We start from the raw sequence: 16697 nt of genomic DNA, 5'->3' as shown, positions 1-16697 counted from the left end.
GTGCCAATTAGACATCTCTCAATCCATGTCATAATGTAAAAAACGTTTAACAATGATAAGCTAAATTAAGGCCTTTAACACGGAGCTTAGTCTCACATCGAATACTGTGGATTCATTTATTTTCGTGGGTAGCAGTTTTCGTGGGATGCAAAAAACTTTCTTTTCGTGAATATTTGATTTCGTGGTTTTGCCATAGTCTGAATACAACCTGATACAAAATTTGACATTCGTTGAACATTTAAATTTGTGGTTTATCTGTACCCACGAAAACCACGAAAATTGGTATCCAACGAATGATAATAAATCCACAGTAGCAAACTTTTAAGTGTACAATAATGACAAGGGTAAAACAATTCAAACAGGCTGTTCATACAATATATTGTGTGTTCCTCATTTATATTAGGATTTTCATCTTGTTTTTTTTTCTATGGATTTGGTTTTCTTGATATTTTTATCATACGTTTTTTTTTCATGGCCAGTTGCAAGAATGAAGTCAAAAGCAGACTATTTTTCCAGATAAATCTCCTTTAAATACGTCAACCCTCCAGTATCTACACGTTCCAAAGCAAGCATCAACCTGTATATTGTAGGTTTTACTTCCCTTGATGATTTCCATTTTCCCAGGACATCTTCTATTTGACCATACATATCCTTATGATGATGTAACCGTGTTTCCGTAATTGAACTAAACGTTATTCCTAGCTCGATTCCAAGTTGTATGGCACAGTTACCTAAGTATTTAGGCAGAGCTTTACACACATCATCATCAGGAACTTCTTGTAGTCGGACATCTGCAATATCTGTCAATATAAACATATATATTCTATAGTTTTAAACTTATGTTGCATATATTTGACAATTCATTTAGAAAAATCTATATCGGTTCATTTTAAATATTTTGACTGAAAAACTATAATACAGCACTCGTCAGAATGTATACACTAAATTGTATTTGTTAGTCATTTGATAGATTGCAATCACATATTTTGAGGCAATCAAAATATTAACCAGGTGAGAAAAAAATAGGTTTTACTCAGATGTGTGTAAGTGTAAGCAATTCAAGCTTTACAATGGGACCAGAATAATTCGATTTTGACAAGTAATTATAAATTTAAAGTGTTACAAGTTGGAGAAAGTTAATAACAAGGTCAATCGAAAACCATAGTTCGAATGAAGACAGAACATATCACGACGAAAAATACAATCAACAGACAATAATTGTTAAATCTACCGCTTAACAGATGTTGTTCTCATGTATTCAAAAAGGGTCAACAAAATGGTTCTAAAGAATACAGGTTAAAACCTATTTGATATTCTTTGCATATTTAAATAACCCAAAAAAACATTCAACTTTTTGTTGTTGTTGAAAACTAGTGTTATGATTGTTAATTTATGATTTTTAAGTTAGCATAATGTCATGAACCAAACAATATAGACACCGGCGATTTTAACGGATCTGTCTTAAGAATATGTTATAGATAATGCATATTTTAAGGTTTTTCTTGTCGTAGAACACGCCTAGGGGTGTCAGGATTGATCAAATGAAAGACCGACCGTAGGGAGGTCTTTCTTTGAGCAATCCTGACACCCCGAGGTGTGTTCTACGACATGAGAAACCGTAAAATATGCATTATCTGACTTATATACCGTCTAAAAAGTATTATTTTTTATAAAGATTTGCAAAATTTAGTATCCTATTTTACCGACAACACTAAAGTGGGATATTCCTTTCTAATGCGTTCAGGTTTTAAAAAGCCCTACGGCTCATTTAGAATGTGAAATAAAACTCACTAATTAATCTAGATATAAACCTTTTAAAAATTATTATCCATACACAATAAAAAAAATTACTGTAACTGCATGAAGTAAGACACAAATGTATTGTTACCATCCGATAAAGGTGTATGACGAATACAAGACACATTGTAAGTATTTTATGTACCACTTAGTTTATGTAAAAAGAGGGGGGTGTATGTTTTTTTTTTCTATTTGTAATGTCATTTCTATCGCGGAAAAGTGGTTATTTTTTGAACAATTTTAATTGAAGCAAATGAAAAATTCAGAAAGATTGTCTTTTGAACAGCAATACATTGTATTAACAGATAATTAGGATATAATAATATACCCTCCGCACCCGACCCTTTTGTGAGTTACGTTAATGTTATTCAATAGGATATAAGATTATCTTATTAGTAACTGTTGATCATTTGATAAAGTTAAAGGTATACATAAATTTAAAAAAAGTTAAGAACTGACACGAAGACGAATATAAATACATGTAGGTCACAGTATGATTTCCTATTCAGTTTGAATCGTCCTGAACATGCATGAAATATTTGCCACTGGACGTTAAGCAAACAACCAAAAATTAATCAACCTATTCAGTGTGACTCAATAAGATTTTCAAAATCTTACACACGAACATGTTAAATCTGTCTTTATTTTATGAAAGTCTACATTAAAATTCATCTCACATATATGATAATGTTTGTTTCTTGTAGCGATAAATTAAGAAAACTTCACGTTATTTGTTTCTAAAATTACAATGCGGGCAATGACGGTTTCTTTTACACCTATCATCGATTGAACTTTAAAAAATAAATTTTAAAATCGGCAACAAAAAACTATCAGAAGAATAAAATTTTGAAGTAAATTATAGATTGTATTTTTATCAAGGAAAATAAGGACCTCACACAGGTCATTATTTTATGCCTTGGAGCATATTCCATTGAAACATGGTATCGTCCGCGGTTGATTCTGAAAAAGAATGACCCGTCGTTCTGAAAGAAAATAACTCCATATAGGTATATAATGGTACAGAATCTCTTCCTTAGTTTTCTAAAAAAAGTTTTTAATTCCTCAGAGATATCCCGGTAGACCATTTATACTATAATATACAGACCTTCTACAATTCGAACAAGAAAATATACCGTTCAAGATCTAGATTCATGCTGCCGTTAGAGATTTTGTGACCACTAGATTGTCTGTTATACAAATGTTATATAAAACAATGTATTTGCGTTTCGTGGAGAAATGGCAAGAAAGCAATACAGCATAAATTAAAAAGTGGACATATAACTATCAGGATCAACAGGATCAAGCGTTTCTTTGACCATTGGTTGATATGTGTTGATTAATATTCAAATCTAAATACAAAGGGTTTAAACACAAACTAGATTAATCCGGGTTCGTAATAAGGTAAGCGTAACAGATGAATGTGAATTAGGACACAATCGGTTCTATTACATATACGATGGCTATTATCATGTCTAAAGATCGAAGACTACAAAACTATGTCGGTAGTGAGTTGATACTTGTGAATGCGATCATAAAACTAGCTTTCTGTACCTGAGCGTAAAATTAAATCGGCAATTTGTGTATTCTGCTTGTGTAATTGTTCTTAGTTGTTAGTTGTCTATTTCCAACTAACATATACTGTAAGCCCTAATGATATGGTGTTGTACCATAATCAAGGTAGGAGAAGATTTGATCGTTAGCTAACATGTTATATTCCACCATATAATGTTCCTTTACCAAGAAAGAAGCCTTAAATTCAGTGCTTGTGCTAGGTTGATATTTGTCATATGTTACTTTGTTTTCTTTGACCTAAAAATATTTTTTCGTCCAAAAAAGGTTTACATTTGGTCAAGTCGATCTTTTTTGACATACTATACAATATGTCTTTTGTTCATTGGTTATGTCCATTTTGGTATAAAAAAACCAAAACAATCAGAATTATATGGGAAAAATATTAAAACAAAAAGTCAAAACAAACTCAATATCATTGTTTTCTCCCTGTTATGTTATATATCATTTAGAGAACGCTTAGTAAAAACAGTTCAACTCTTGGTGATACATTTGCAAATTTACTTCTTACGATAATGAAAATAAAGCGAACATTATTGTGTAGGCAGGCACCCTATGTTAGAAAAACATATTTTCGAAACAGATCCTATCAAAGCTAAATTTCTAACAGTATAACTTGGAAGTTGGTTTTGTGCTTTGCTACTTAAAATATAGGAATACGTTGAAGTATTATTTTCAACTTACTAATGCGTTATGTTTAGTGATGATATTGCCATATTTCGAAAATCAGATGGTGAGTAAAACGTTCTTACTGGTGTAGATGGTTTCGAATGTTCCCTTTTGGTCGTCATTGACGACAGCGATGTTAACAAAAGTAGGTCAAACTATCATATGTTTTTTTTAATTTTGAAACCAGTTGGTTGTTTTAACATGCTTAACGGAATAAGGGCTAAATTAGATGTTGTCAATATGACCTTTATGATATTTTTTCTGATCGCTACAACAATGAAAATATGAAAACTATTTGACGATATCTCTTTTAAACTGTATAGCTAAATGGGTATTGTATTAAAAAAACATTTTTTTTGTTCCATACCAAGCATACGTTGAATTATATTAACATTTAAAGGGTTATTCACAAATCATGCTCATATTGTTATTGCAATTTCAACAATAAAACAGTCTGGTATCATATGCAAAAGAGGGACGAAAGATACCAAAGGGACAGTCAAACTCATAAATCTAAAACAAACTGACAACGCCATGGCTAAAAATGAAAAAGACAAACAAACAACAACACACACGACACAACATAGAAAACTAAAGAATAAGCAACACGAATCCCACCAAAAAAGTAGGGGTGATCTCATGTGCTCCGGAAGGGTAAGCAGATCCTGCTCCACATGCGCACCCGTCGTGTTGCTTATGTGATTACAAATCCGGTAAATGGTCTAATTCGGTAGGTCACATTCATGAAAGGGGAGGGGATTGTAGTTACGATGTAAGGAACATATCCGATATCATTTGTGAAACGGTTATTCCATAACGGTCAACCAACTCGTGATGGCGTCCGTAAAATTTACGAAGGGGTGATGATAACTGACTACTAAAACTTTTATACAGGTGTTACCTAACAAGTCTGTGTCTTCCCGGAACACCTGAAAGAAAGTTTATTATATATTCAGTGTGTTTATACAAATTCAGCAGTTATAAGCTTTACGTAACAAGACAAGGGTTGTGAAATAACCAAGAACAAATGTTTACATCAATATTGTTAAAACTTGTTATATTTTTCAGTGAAACAAAAACAATAACATTGTGGACGTGAAAGAAAACAATAAATTCTTTTGTATAAGATGGACATAGCAAGCGCCCATTTAGAGTTTTTTTACTGATAATTCTACTGTGTATTTATTATCATTTGTGGGACACACATTATCGTTAATGTTTTAGATATAGATAAAAACTCAATGAAGTGAAAAAAAGTCTTCTGGCTGATAAGCAAACTTTGGGAAAACCTTACAAATTTCCCCAATACCATGAACATTAATGTATATCTAAAAAAATAGTACACGCCTTTAACAGTTTCTTTACTACCAGGTTCGAACTAGATGGTGCATCTTGAATGTTGCCTTTTTTATATTTACAAATTTACAAAACCAACGACATAAAATTAAAATTAAAAGTTTGTTTCATCGTATTACAACATTTTGTCTTGGTTAATTGAACACTTAGCCTGATTTTTAATCAATCCCACACACATTATCCTCTCTTGTACTTTGAAAATTACTTCGCTTGAATACACTCGTAAATGTTTTGTAAATTGTTTGTCTATAGTTTTTAATTGTTATTACATTTGCTATTCCTATCACATGCATATACTCTTTAAGCTTCAGCAGTTACATGAATATTAATTATTTTAAAAATATAAAATCTTTAAAAAAAAAAGTGTCTAACCTTGCAAAGTAAATGATTTGCAATCCCAACTTCTTTCAATGCGTCAAGCAAATTTGAAAATGTTTTTGAAGGTTTTCCCTTAATCTTTTGTGTTTGCCAGGAATGTAACGCCATGACTTTTGAAATAAGAGGCATTGTTGTGTAGCTGTATTCAATATCTTCCCAATCTCTCAGTAATCCGAAGTAAGTCATCAATTTTCTACATTCATTCATGGTAAGTAACTCAGCAAGTCTTGAAAGTTGTTGTTCGCTTGGTAACATTTCTAGGACAGTGTCCTCAAGGCCTAAATAATATTAAAGATTAACACAAACACATATTTATTAAAGATGAAAATTTTCGGAAATAAAGGTAGCATAAATAATACAGATTAATCCTAAATTAAGAATATATCAAATGTTTGAAGAACTTCCCACAGTTGTGCTATATGCACGCTTATATAATTATTACAATAACTGTTTTAATGAAAAACAAAATGTGATTTTGATTTTGGAGATCATTTCTCACTTCATGATCAGGTGTTTTCTGTGAGTCCAAGTCGAGTTGATATAACATCCTTCTGACAGACTGAACGATGATATAATTGACCTTAATCTGTTGCGCTGTTGATGAATGAAAAGACACCCAAATGCAGGATGAATTGATTTGTAATCTGTTTACCTCTAGAGGACAATTTTGCGTTTGTTTTCAACAACTGACTTCGGTGTCTGCTAAGTAGAGAACTATTTTGATTTACTGTCACCTATGATAATTGATCTGAGGTAACTGGTTTTAGAGTTATAAACAAAGTCTACGCAAGTAAATATATCATTTGAAATATAAATTTCTCGTAGGGTCAACTATCACAACTGAACGTATAATAAACAATCTATGTATCTGTCAGCGGAATTCGAGGTGTTATTTGTCGTCCCATATCTCACTAGTCAGCTGTCTAAAAATGTCTCTATGCATTGTACTTGATTGCATTTTGTTAGCTACTCACAATTTATAAAAAAAATGGCTAGATAAATTCATCCTCATTGAGTATACAGGTATTATAAACTATTGTCTTAATTATATAATTTATACTAAATGGCTATTGCATCATCTTACAGTAACATGAATTAGATACATACTACCTAAATAAAAGGAGAAAGTTTTTTTTTACAATGAAAGTATTATAAGAGCTGATATTATTTACCTGGACAAGAGGATAAACATTCTTCGTGCTTCTGAAACAAAACAAATAAGTATTAAGAAGCAGGAAAATAAACTGACACTGTGTCTTTTGATAGTAAAACACGATTTCGATTACAAATATTCATCATATTCAAGTTTACAAGTAAGTAAAGTTACATTATACTATTATTACATGATGGTTGAACAGAAACGCAGGTATTGAATATAACTATTCATTTCAACATCCTTAAACTTGCATGTGAACATACTCAAACTTTTATCATCTTTGGACGGACGATATCAGCAGTTTCTAACATATAACTATAGGGACAGATTATAAACAAACAAAGTCACAAATAAGCAATTGTAATGAGAAGTGTTAAAGTAAGAACACTACTGCATCATGCATCTTATTTTACGTTCATTCCAAATGTTGCCTTAGGAGTCATCACATTTCAATTAATGCTAATCAATTTTGAAAATGTTTGAGGTCTTATTTCTTTTGTTCCATAACATTTTAATAATTTCCTTTATAATATTAAAACAAAGCACCAGCTTTGACAAGCTTAGACAAACATTGATTTAAAAAGTGATCCATTATTAAAAACTTTCATATAATTTATAAAAGTCAATTTTATGATATAAGCTCGTCCATTTAAATGTTTGTGACTATTAAATAATTTGAATGTACAATCAATCTTATCATTTTTATCTTTCAATAGATTTAGATGAAGATTAAATACATGGTTTGATTGTTACCTATTGAAGACTTTTTACATCTAACTAGACTAAAAAAAACCCAACTACTTATAAAATATTTTTGATTTAGATTTCATTTATATCTTTATAATTGTTTCCATTTGTTTCTCCCCCTTCAATTTTGTTGGTAAGAAACGGGTCTTATTAGTCCCTATTAAATTTTATCATTTTTTATCTTCTTTTTTCATATTTTTAAAAAGTTTGTTTTCTTGATTTTGGAGGAATGAAAAAGGTGCGTATTTTACACAACTGCGTAATATACACGGCTTACTGAAAAACACAAATAACCGTGTTATACTTTAACAAAAAGGAATTTATAACATTAAAGTTATTGATTTCTATAACACGTACCTTGTTGAAAAACCATAGTAGGGGATATCTGGAGGGGTGCTTATTTCCATTGACACAGACCCAATAAGAAGATTCTTTCGCTTTGGAAATGGATAGCACACATGGAGATCTGCCACAAACTCCTCCGACTTCAATTTGAAACAGATTTGATGTATCAAGATTTTTTGGACTCTTTCCAATGCTTGAGTGATAGAATTTCAAAACAACATCTAATGTATAAGTCAAGCATTCTTGAATACTTGCTGCAATATCTGGAGATATGTTATACTTAGATTTCATATGTGTGAGATATACGACAACTCGCTTGTCTTCTACCAGAACTCGAAACTCAGTTTTGCTGTCAACACATAACACGGCTGACGAATGATACAACAATGGAAGTTCATTCACTTCCTTAATAGGCCAAATAGCACTTACGGCACCAATAAGTTTAAAGGACAATGCAGAGGGTATGACTGACTTCTTAAATCGATATACCAAAGAAATTGTCCTGTTTGCAAATGAATCATCATTTAGAAATGACATCGGCATCATGAGTTTGACTGTGCATGGAACTAAAAAATAATGTACGTGTATGTCACTCTTGCCTGAATATCGTCTCGGCAGCACCAAAACATCTAGATGTAAGAGAACCTTAATGACAAACTCCTTGATGTCATCATTTGGTATGAGATCATGGATTTTTTCTTGTTGCCATAGTTCAAGGAGATCTCTTTTTTGTATCTTTCCAGTTTCCGTCATTCTTCTTAAAATATTTTTAAGAGTCTCATCCTGTGGCCAAAACATTGGATCTGCGACAAACGACCTCAAAATATTTACCAATGCTGGGGGATAAATAATGATGAAATTGTTAAGTTCTGGTTGCTTGAAATACATGAGTTTGCCCAAGGAATGTTGAGTTAAGAGAAATTCTTCTAGTTGTTTGTCCGATATTGCTAGTCCTTTATTCGCCTTATTTGCCTGAGATAAATATGTTGTTGGTATTATATTGATGTTGTCCTGTATCATATTAGCAATCAGAAGCTCAAGGGGAACCCAAATCATCGGCCGCCGTAGTCCCCACGATGGCTGGTTCTTTGCAATAGTGACAAGTTGGTTTTTCAAATGCTGAATTTCTTGATCGTCTTTGTCTGTACCATTAATGAAGAAAACCGTATCGAAAACAATGTGTTTATTCATTTCATGAGTACCAAACATTTCAGTGACTTTCTTTACATATTCTACTTTCATCTTCTTTTGCATGTCCTGGTAGTTAATTGAAACCAAGATATATTAAAAATATTAAAAATAAAAAACCTTTAATTAACAAAATGCTCATCAAGAGCAGCTTGATACGACTGCAGAATTCGAACTCTGAACAGTTAGATTAACAAAGAATCCCATATTATCAGTTTTTGAACCTGATGTTGACATTTCCAGCATATCAAGGTACATCAAGAATTGAATCAAATGTTTTTTCAATGGACACTATGAGTAAAACTTTATGGAAAAAAAGTAAAAAAGTTATAATTCTCGTGCTTATTAATTGCGTCATTTTACAAACTGAATGTTTATATAACACTGAAATCTTAATCCTGAAATTTAGAATCTGAATGTTGTGATTCAAATAAGTTGGCAAATGACTGGTTCCTAAGTAACGAAGTGGAAACTGGATTTAATCTACATCAAAATTAACAAACTCAGTTTCTTTTAACATATTTTTGTTAAGTAATATTTTCTGTCCCTTTTTCATCATGAAAAGACAGATTCGCAGCACTTCAAGTTAAAAAGTCCAAATTAAATACGAAGTTAGAGACCATTGAGGACCAACGATTGCTTTTAGTTTTGCCACATAAATGGTTTGATTCAGCACATCACAGAACCCTATACATTCAATTTTTGTTGAAGTCAACGAGGCTTGATTTGAGACCCCTTTTTAAACCAACTTGAAACCTGGGCACCAAAACAACTAACTCAATACAATGTTAGATTGATCATAATAAATGAATATAGTTATTATTGGTACCAGACTTATAATTTAATTCGGCAGATGTGTGTTTCGTCTACACAAAAATCATCAATGACGCTCAGACCAAAATAGTTATAAAGCCAAACAAGTACAAAGTGGAAGAGCATTGAGGACCCAGAATTCATTTAAAAAAAATGTGCCAAAAACGGCTAAGGTAATCTATGCCGTGGAAATGCAAAACCTTAGTATTTAGAAAAATTCATTCTTTTGCAAACAGGAAATTTATCATACTAAAAAGTTATGTATGTTTTTATGTTTAAAGATAAGCACATACACAAAATTTATTTTCAATGGTACCCTGACAGTATACTGCTTCAAGAATGGTGTTGCAAAAAGAAAATATAAAAAAATACCAACTTCAAAGAAAAATTCGAATAGGAGAGTACCTTAACAAATTGCAAAAGGTTTCTTCGATAAATGTCATTTGATGCTATATGTAAAGAAATAAATGCTTACCTCTGACAGAATGTCTTTATGTGTTGCAGCAAACACAATCATTGGCATAACATCACTATCATCAACACAGTAGGTCAGTATTGAATTCACCCAATGCTTCACAATAGCTAGAACAAATATATGAATAATGAAATACATATCATACCTTCACTTGGTAACTCAACATATACCCTCACGACACTTACCAAAGAGGAAATCCTGGATAATCATAGGTCTGTTCTATGTTCCTTTGGAATTTCAACCAAAGATGAAGAACTGGATCTTCCATCACTGTATTGGATACCTAAACTACATAAGTGTCCTTACAAACAACGGTATATTGCTGGGTCTTCCAAGTGCTCCACGAAACCTCTTTCTAAATTATTAACATCTATTTTATCAGCAATCAAAGACGGGCTTCAAAGTTATTGTGAAACTGCCTATTCCAGAGGTGGCGTGAATCAGATGTGGATACTTAAAAATTCAAAAGATCTTTTAGAGTACATACAATCTAACTCTCTTTCATCTTGTAACAGTATTAAAACATTTGACTTTTCTACCCTGTACACAAGTATTCCACATTCCAAACTAAAAGACAAATTGAAAGAGTTGATATTACTTTGCTTCATAAAAAAGAATGGCCAACGTAGATACAAGTATCTTGTCTTAGGGAGGGATAAATTCTTCTTTGTAAAGAATCACTCTGATTCAAACAAAAAATTCTCTGAAACTGATATTATCAAGATGCTTGATTTCTTGATTGACAACATATTTGTTACGTTCGGAGGACGTGTTTTTCAACAGACTGTCGGCATTCCAATGGGAACAAACTGTGCCCCTCTACTCGCCGACTTGTTTCTTTATTATTATGAGGCTGACTTCATGCAGGAACTTCTTAGGAAGAAAGATAAGAAGTTAGCAATATCCTTTAACTCTACTTTCCGCTATAAAGATGATGTTCTTTCACTAAACAATTCAAAATTTGGTGACTATGTGGAACGCATCCATCCAATCGAACTAGAGATAAAGGATACTACAGATACAGTTCAGTCGGCTTCATATCTTGACTTACATCTAGAAATTGACAATGAGGGTCGGTTGAAAACAAAACTTTACGACAAAAGAGATGATTTCAGCTTTCCAATTGTGAACTTTCCATTTCTAAGTAGCAACATTCCAGCAGCACCTGCATACGGGGTATATATCTCCCAAATGATACGATATTCCCGTGCTTGCATTTCCTATCATGATTTTCTTGATAGAGGTTTGCTGCTCACAAGGAAGCTATTAAACCAAGAGTTCCAAATGGTGAAGTTGAAATCATCCCTTCGTAAATTTTACGGACGCCATCACGAGTTGGTTGACCGTTATGGAATAACCGTTTCACAAATGATATCGGATATGTTCCTTACGTCGTAACTACAATCCCCTTCCCTTTCATGAATATGACCTACCGAATTAGACTATTTACCGGATTTGTAATCACTTAAGCAACACGACGGGTGCCACATGTGGAGCAGGATCTGCTTACCCTTCCGGAGCACCTGAGATCACCCCTAGTTTTTGGTGGGGTTCGTGTTGTTTATTCTTTAGTTTTCTATGTTGTGTCGTGTGTACTATTGTTTTTCTGTTTGTCTTCTTTATTTTTAGCCATGGCGTTGTCAGTTTGTTTTAGATTTATGAGTTTGACTGTCCCTTTGGTATCTTTCGTCCCTCTTCTTTCAAATAAGTTACCTTTCTAAATAAAGACAACAGTAGTACACCGCTGTTTATAAGTCATTAATTGATTGAGAGAAAGTAAATCCGGGTAAAAAACTAAAACCGAGGGAAACACATCAACTATAAGAGGAAATCAACGAAACAACAGAACAAGCACAACAAAAACAAACGGCAATGTAATGTACATAAACACGAACTATTAGATAACAACTGCTAAACTCCTGACTTGGTACATAACATTTTACGAAAATAATGGTGGGTTGAACCTGGTTTTTCGGCTAACCAAATCTCCGTGCTTTATGACAATGTTGAATAAAGCGCTAAAATGACAATAGTACATGATGGGAACACAGTACAAAGAAATGCAACAACACCCAAAGGCAAAGAAATACATAAATAAATAATATAATAGTACAGCTCGAAATAATAACGAATAACCTAAATAACTTTGGACAGTACACATAATCATGTTTTATAGAATATCGAATTGTGTGTCCGTCAACACAACAAAAAGTAACGTCAAGGATAAATGTTCAAAATGTTTTATATACTTACGAGGATTAGCTACACTTAAGAGATAATTTAAAGAAAAAGATTTTGAGAAAATTCACACACAATGTACGATATAAACAAACAAAACATAGAAAAACGTATGTATTTTTTTTTAAATTTTACAGTTTACTGTGCAAATGCCTTTTGTTCATTGTTGAAGGCTGTACATTGACAAAAGTGACTGTAAAACTTTCAATTCAATAATATATCAAAAATCAACTACAACTGGAAGACCGTACGGTGACCTATAGTTGTTAACGTCTCTTCTTTTTTATACACACAAACATCGTTTCGAAAGTCAAAGTAGGATTTTATAATAAAAGCACACTTAACGAGTTATTACTGGTCTTTTATATGTCACACTAGAATACATTCTTACAAATATATCTAATACATGTACAATGTATCCAATACTTAATTAATCGTGATATAAGTCTGTTAAAGCTAGAAAGAGGGTATAATAACTTAAAGATAATTGTATGTGTCATTATTATGTGAAATGTAGTTCATATTATGCTGTTTTTTAAAAAGTGCGTCATGCAACTTTTTGCACGGTTCATAAATGGTATAACTGTCAGATTTTGTAAAAATATTACATGGAAAGCATTATTCGGTTTCATTATCAACTAATATGTAGAGAAAACAACGTATAATGGGCTTTCTAAAAATAAAAAAATACAATCGAGGCATTATACTCGTCTTAAATATACACAACAACATAGGTAAATATTCTGTATATTGCATCTATAGAAAATTCTAGTTTAACATTATTCATTCTGTATAACTTTATAATTTCTACTCATTTGCTCTTAATGCTTTAGTTTCAGAGATATAATCCAAAAAACTGCATACCATCCCGACCGCGATGGGGACCCAAAACTGAACTGTGACGTTAACATTAATTAAATGGTCTCTTTCATTAGAAGCTGGATACAAGGAGATCACAAACGTTTACTTTTATCATTTCATTAAATCTGTTAACCTGTATTGGTATAATTAGGATGGTGACTGCAGGATTAAATCCAAAAGTGCGTGTTGGTCACGAATAATGAGAAACAAAAAACGTTAAAATAAAATGAAGAAATAAAATCACAACCATAAAATATTTAGGATATTTTGAATTAGGATATCAAAACTCTGATATTGTCAGATTGTTCTTATTTGTAAGACTTCTTCACATTAAAAAAATGATCCGTGCTGCGATCTGTTAGTTGGGGTAACAGATTCAAGATATGTGAAATCGCAAGAATGCAGTATTGAGTTTAATTTGCTACCATAAAAGAAAAGAACAAAAAATGGTGTTTAAGATTTATCCGCTTAGCACCTACCATTTAATAGTTTATATAAAGAAAATATATTTTTACTCATGCTAGGAAAAATGATACTTTGACATCGACGTATGAGATTTGGACATTGACAAACTAGTGTTTCCTTACTTCAGTGTAGAGAGTGTAGAAATAAATGTGAACAAATTCTGATGATTGGTGTATGTCTGGTGTAAAGGCACATGTTGCAGAGGTGAACTGTGTAATGATGATTTTAATAAAGGTTATGTTTTGAATAATTCTACATTCTTTCAGAATGAAATTAGTTGCATATTCACACAGTTATTCTTACATTCGTTGGATATATTTCCAGTAGGATATTCCTTCAGTAGTTCATGAAAATCTCTACTACCATCAAACATCACGACAAATGTCCCACCGTGCTGAATGAATAACTGATGGGTCATATCATACGATCGTTGCCCTCCAAAGTCAACTAAATCTGAAGGTGCAATCTTTATTTTGTATTGACCACTCTCTATTTCCTTCAAAATGTCGTCACGTACAGCATAGGATTCAATTTGTTTCATCTTAGGAAGATTAATTGATGTAGCTTCATTCATTTCGACTGTGGTTGCATTTATACTCCGTAGATCTTGGGAAACGGTTATCCCCTTAGATGATGGCTCAATTGGAAGGTCATGGTGGGTATGTAAAATTTGACCTGTACTTGTCTCATGACTTGGCTTACCGATTAATACCTTGGTCAACACATTTTGTTTTCTATTTTCTACAAGAAGACATGTTGATATAATTATTGATTCAGTTTAAGATTCAGAGAATATAAAATGTAGAAATAACGAGCAATTTTTTTTATGAAACATGTTTTTATTATTTAAACATTACACTGTTGTACCTGAGGAATATTTTGTAGACTAAAGGAGCTATAACAGAAGTTCAAACATGGATTACTACCCCCAATGAATATTTTGTAGTATTATATGTTTATGTTAATGATAATTGAATAATGCACAGCTATATCCAAAATGGTACCGTTAATTTTATTACTATACCCAAAATGGGGTTGAAGACATACATAAATCAACAAGATAAGTTTACAATATACATCATACAATACAATGAAAGAATAAAACAGTATATACATATGTATCTATCATGCAGTTGTTGAATCTTCCCTCCTCAGTGACCATGACTTTTTAACAAAAAGAGCAACAAACTGCATAATTGACGGACAGGAAAAACGTCAAACTAATTTAAACAAAATTTACTTTATTAGCTATATTAGAATACATGTAGGTATCTTTTATACTTTCTGTAAAAATTTAAGTCTCAAATCTTCATTTTTTGTACATATAAATAAAAAAAATGTTCTTCGTTATGTATTTTATGTAGACAGCATACACGTTCTTCTCTTTTTATATTTTTGTATCTGCCCCTTTCAATTTCCACAATATGGTAATTTACCCTTAATTTAGGAATTTCTTTCTTTGTATCAAAGTTATTTTCCTTAAGAAAATAAGGCTCAGATTCATGTTTCTTTTTAAATTTACTATAGACAAATAATTATTTTTTCTAAAGATCACCTTTTTATTATTTTCTTACAGTATATCTTTCATGTAAGTATTCTTTTTAATTTTTCTTTTTTAAATCAATATTTTCAATATCAAATAGTTTTAAATTGTTTTCATGAATTATAGTTTGTACAAAAGTATACCAAGAATGCATTATGTAACAACGGATATATTTTTGTGCTTTATTTCCTTGCCATATTTTTAGTGCTTAATCTACTACACATCTATTTGATACTTCCCTTGATGCAATGATTACTGGTTATTTTCGTTACTAAATCCTAGAATAAGTTTGCAAAATGTTTAATTTACCTTTTCAATAAAGCTATTATTATTTACTGCTTTACTCTGTGATCTTAATATTTTTTCATAACTGTCCATATACCAAATTTCTGAGTTACACATTAAGATAGGTTTCATAAAAGATGCATTCAGTTTTTTTTATGAATATTTATAGGTATATTTTCGATATCATTCAAATATTGAAACATAATGAATATAACTTTTGTGCCTTTTTATGGTTCCATATGGGATGTATTGAATATACCAGAAGCCTCTATGCATTTACCTATATTAATATGCCAATACTTTTTCTAATTTATTTCAATCCAAAGTATCACAAATTTCAGAAATGTCATTTATATAGATATTAAAAAAGATAAGGGCTTAGGTTGTCATCTTATTTCAAGTCTTTATATTTACATACAGAATCATATACTAGACAACACAAAAAACGATACACGACTTACGAATAAAATTTACCAAAAAGTATCAAAACTAAAACAAAATGAGATACACTATTTTAAAAAGCTTTTATTTGCAATGTATCAAATTGAGAATGGAAATGGGGAGTGTGTCAAAGAGACAACAACCCGACCAAATAAAAAAACAACAGCAGAGGGTCACCAACAGGTCTTCAATGTAGCGAGAAATTCCCGCACCCGGAGGCGTCCTTCAGCTGGCCCCTAAACAAATATATACTAGTCCAGTGAAAATGAACGCCATACTAATTTCCAAATTGTACACAAGAAACTAAAATTAAAATAATACAAGACTAACAAAGGCCAGAGGCTCCTGACTTGGGACAGGCGCAAAAATGC

The 16697-nt window shown here is 31.8% G+C and overlaps 1 protein-coding gene across 1 annotated transcript in view; it reads right to left on the bottom strand.

Moving 5' to 3' along the window:
* Positions 1-384: 384 nt before the first annotated feature.
* LOC139499592 (uncharacterized) overlaps positions 385-16697 on the bottom strand; it is a 31288-nt gene continuing 14975 nt past the window's right edge. Inside the window, exons 6-12 of the mRNA XM_071288344.1 lie at positions 14361-14798; positions 10494-10600; positions 8030-9274; positions 6942-6972; positions 5764-6047; positions 4937-4964; positions 385-800 (exon numbers count right to left, since the gene is read on the bottom strand). Of these exons, the coding sequence (XP_071144445.1) occupies positions 505-800; positions 4937-4964; positions 5764-6047; positions 6942-6972; positions 8030-9274; positions 10494-10600; positions 14361-14798 (2429 nt within the window). The 3' untranslated portion in view covers positions 385-504. The remainder of the gene's footprint in view (positions 801-4936; positions 4965-5763; positions 6048-6941; positions 6973-8029; positions 9275-10493; positions 10601-14360; positions 14799-16697) is intronic.

This window comes from Mytilus edulis, chromosome 12 (assembly GCF_963676685.1).
Source record: "Mytilus edulis chromosome 12, xbMytEdul2.2, whole genome shotgun sequence".
Lineage (NCBI taxonomy): Eukaryota > Metazoa > Mollusca > Bivalvia > Mytilida > Mytilidae > Mytilus > Mytilus edulis.
Note: the sequence above shows the minus strand (reverse complement) of the source record. Positions and strands in the feature narration are given on the sequence as shown.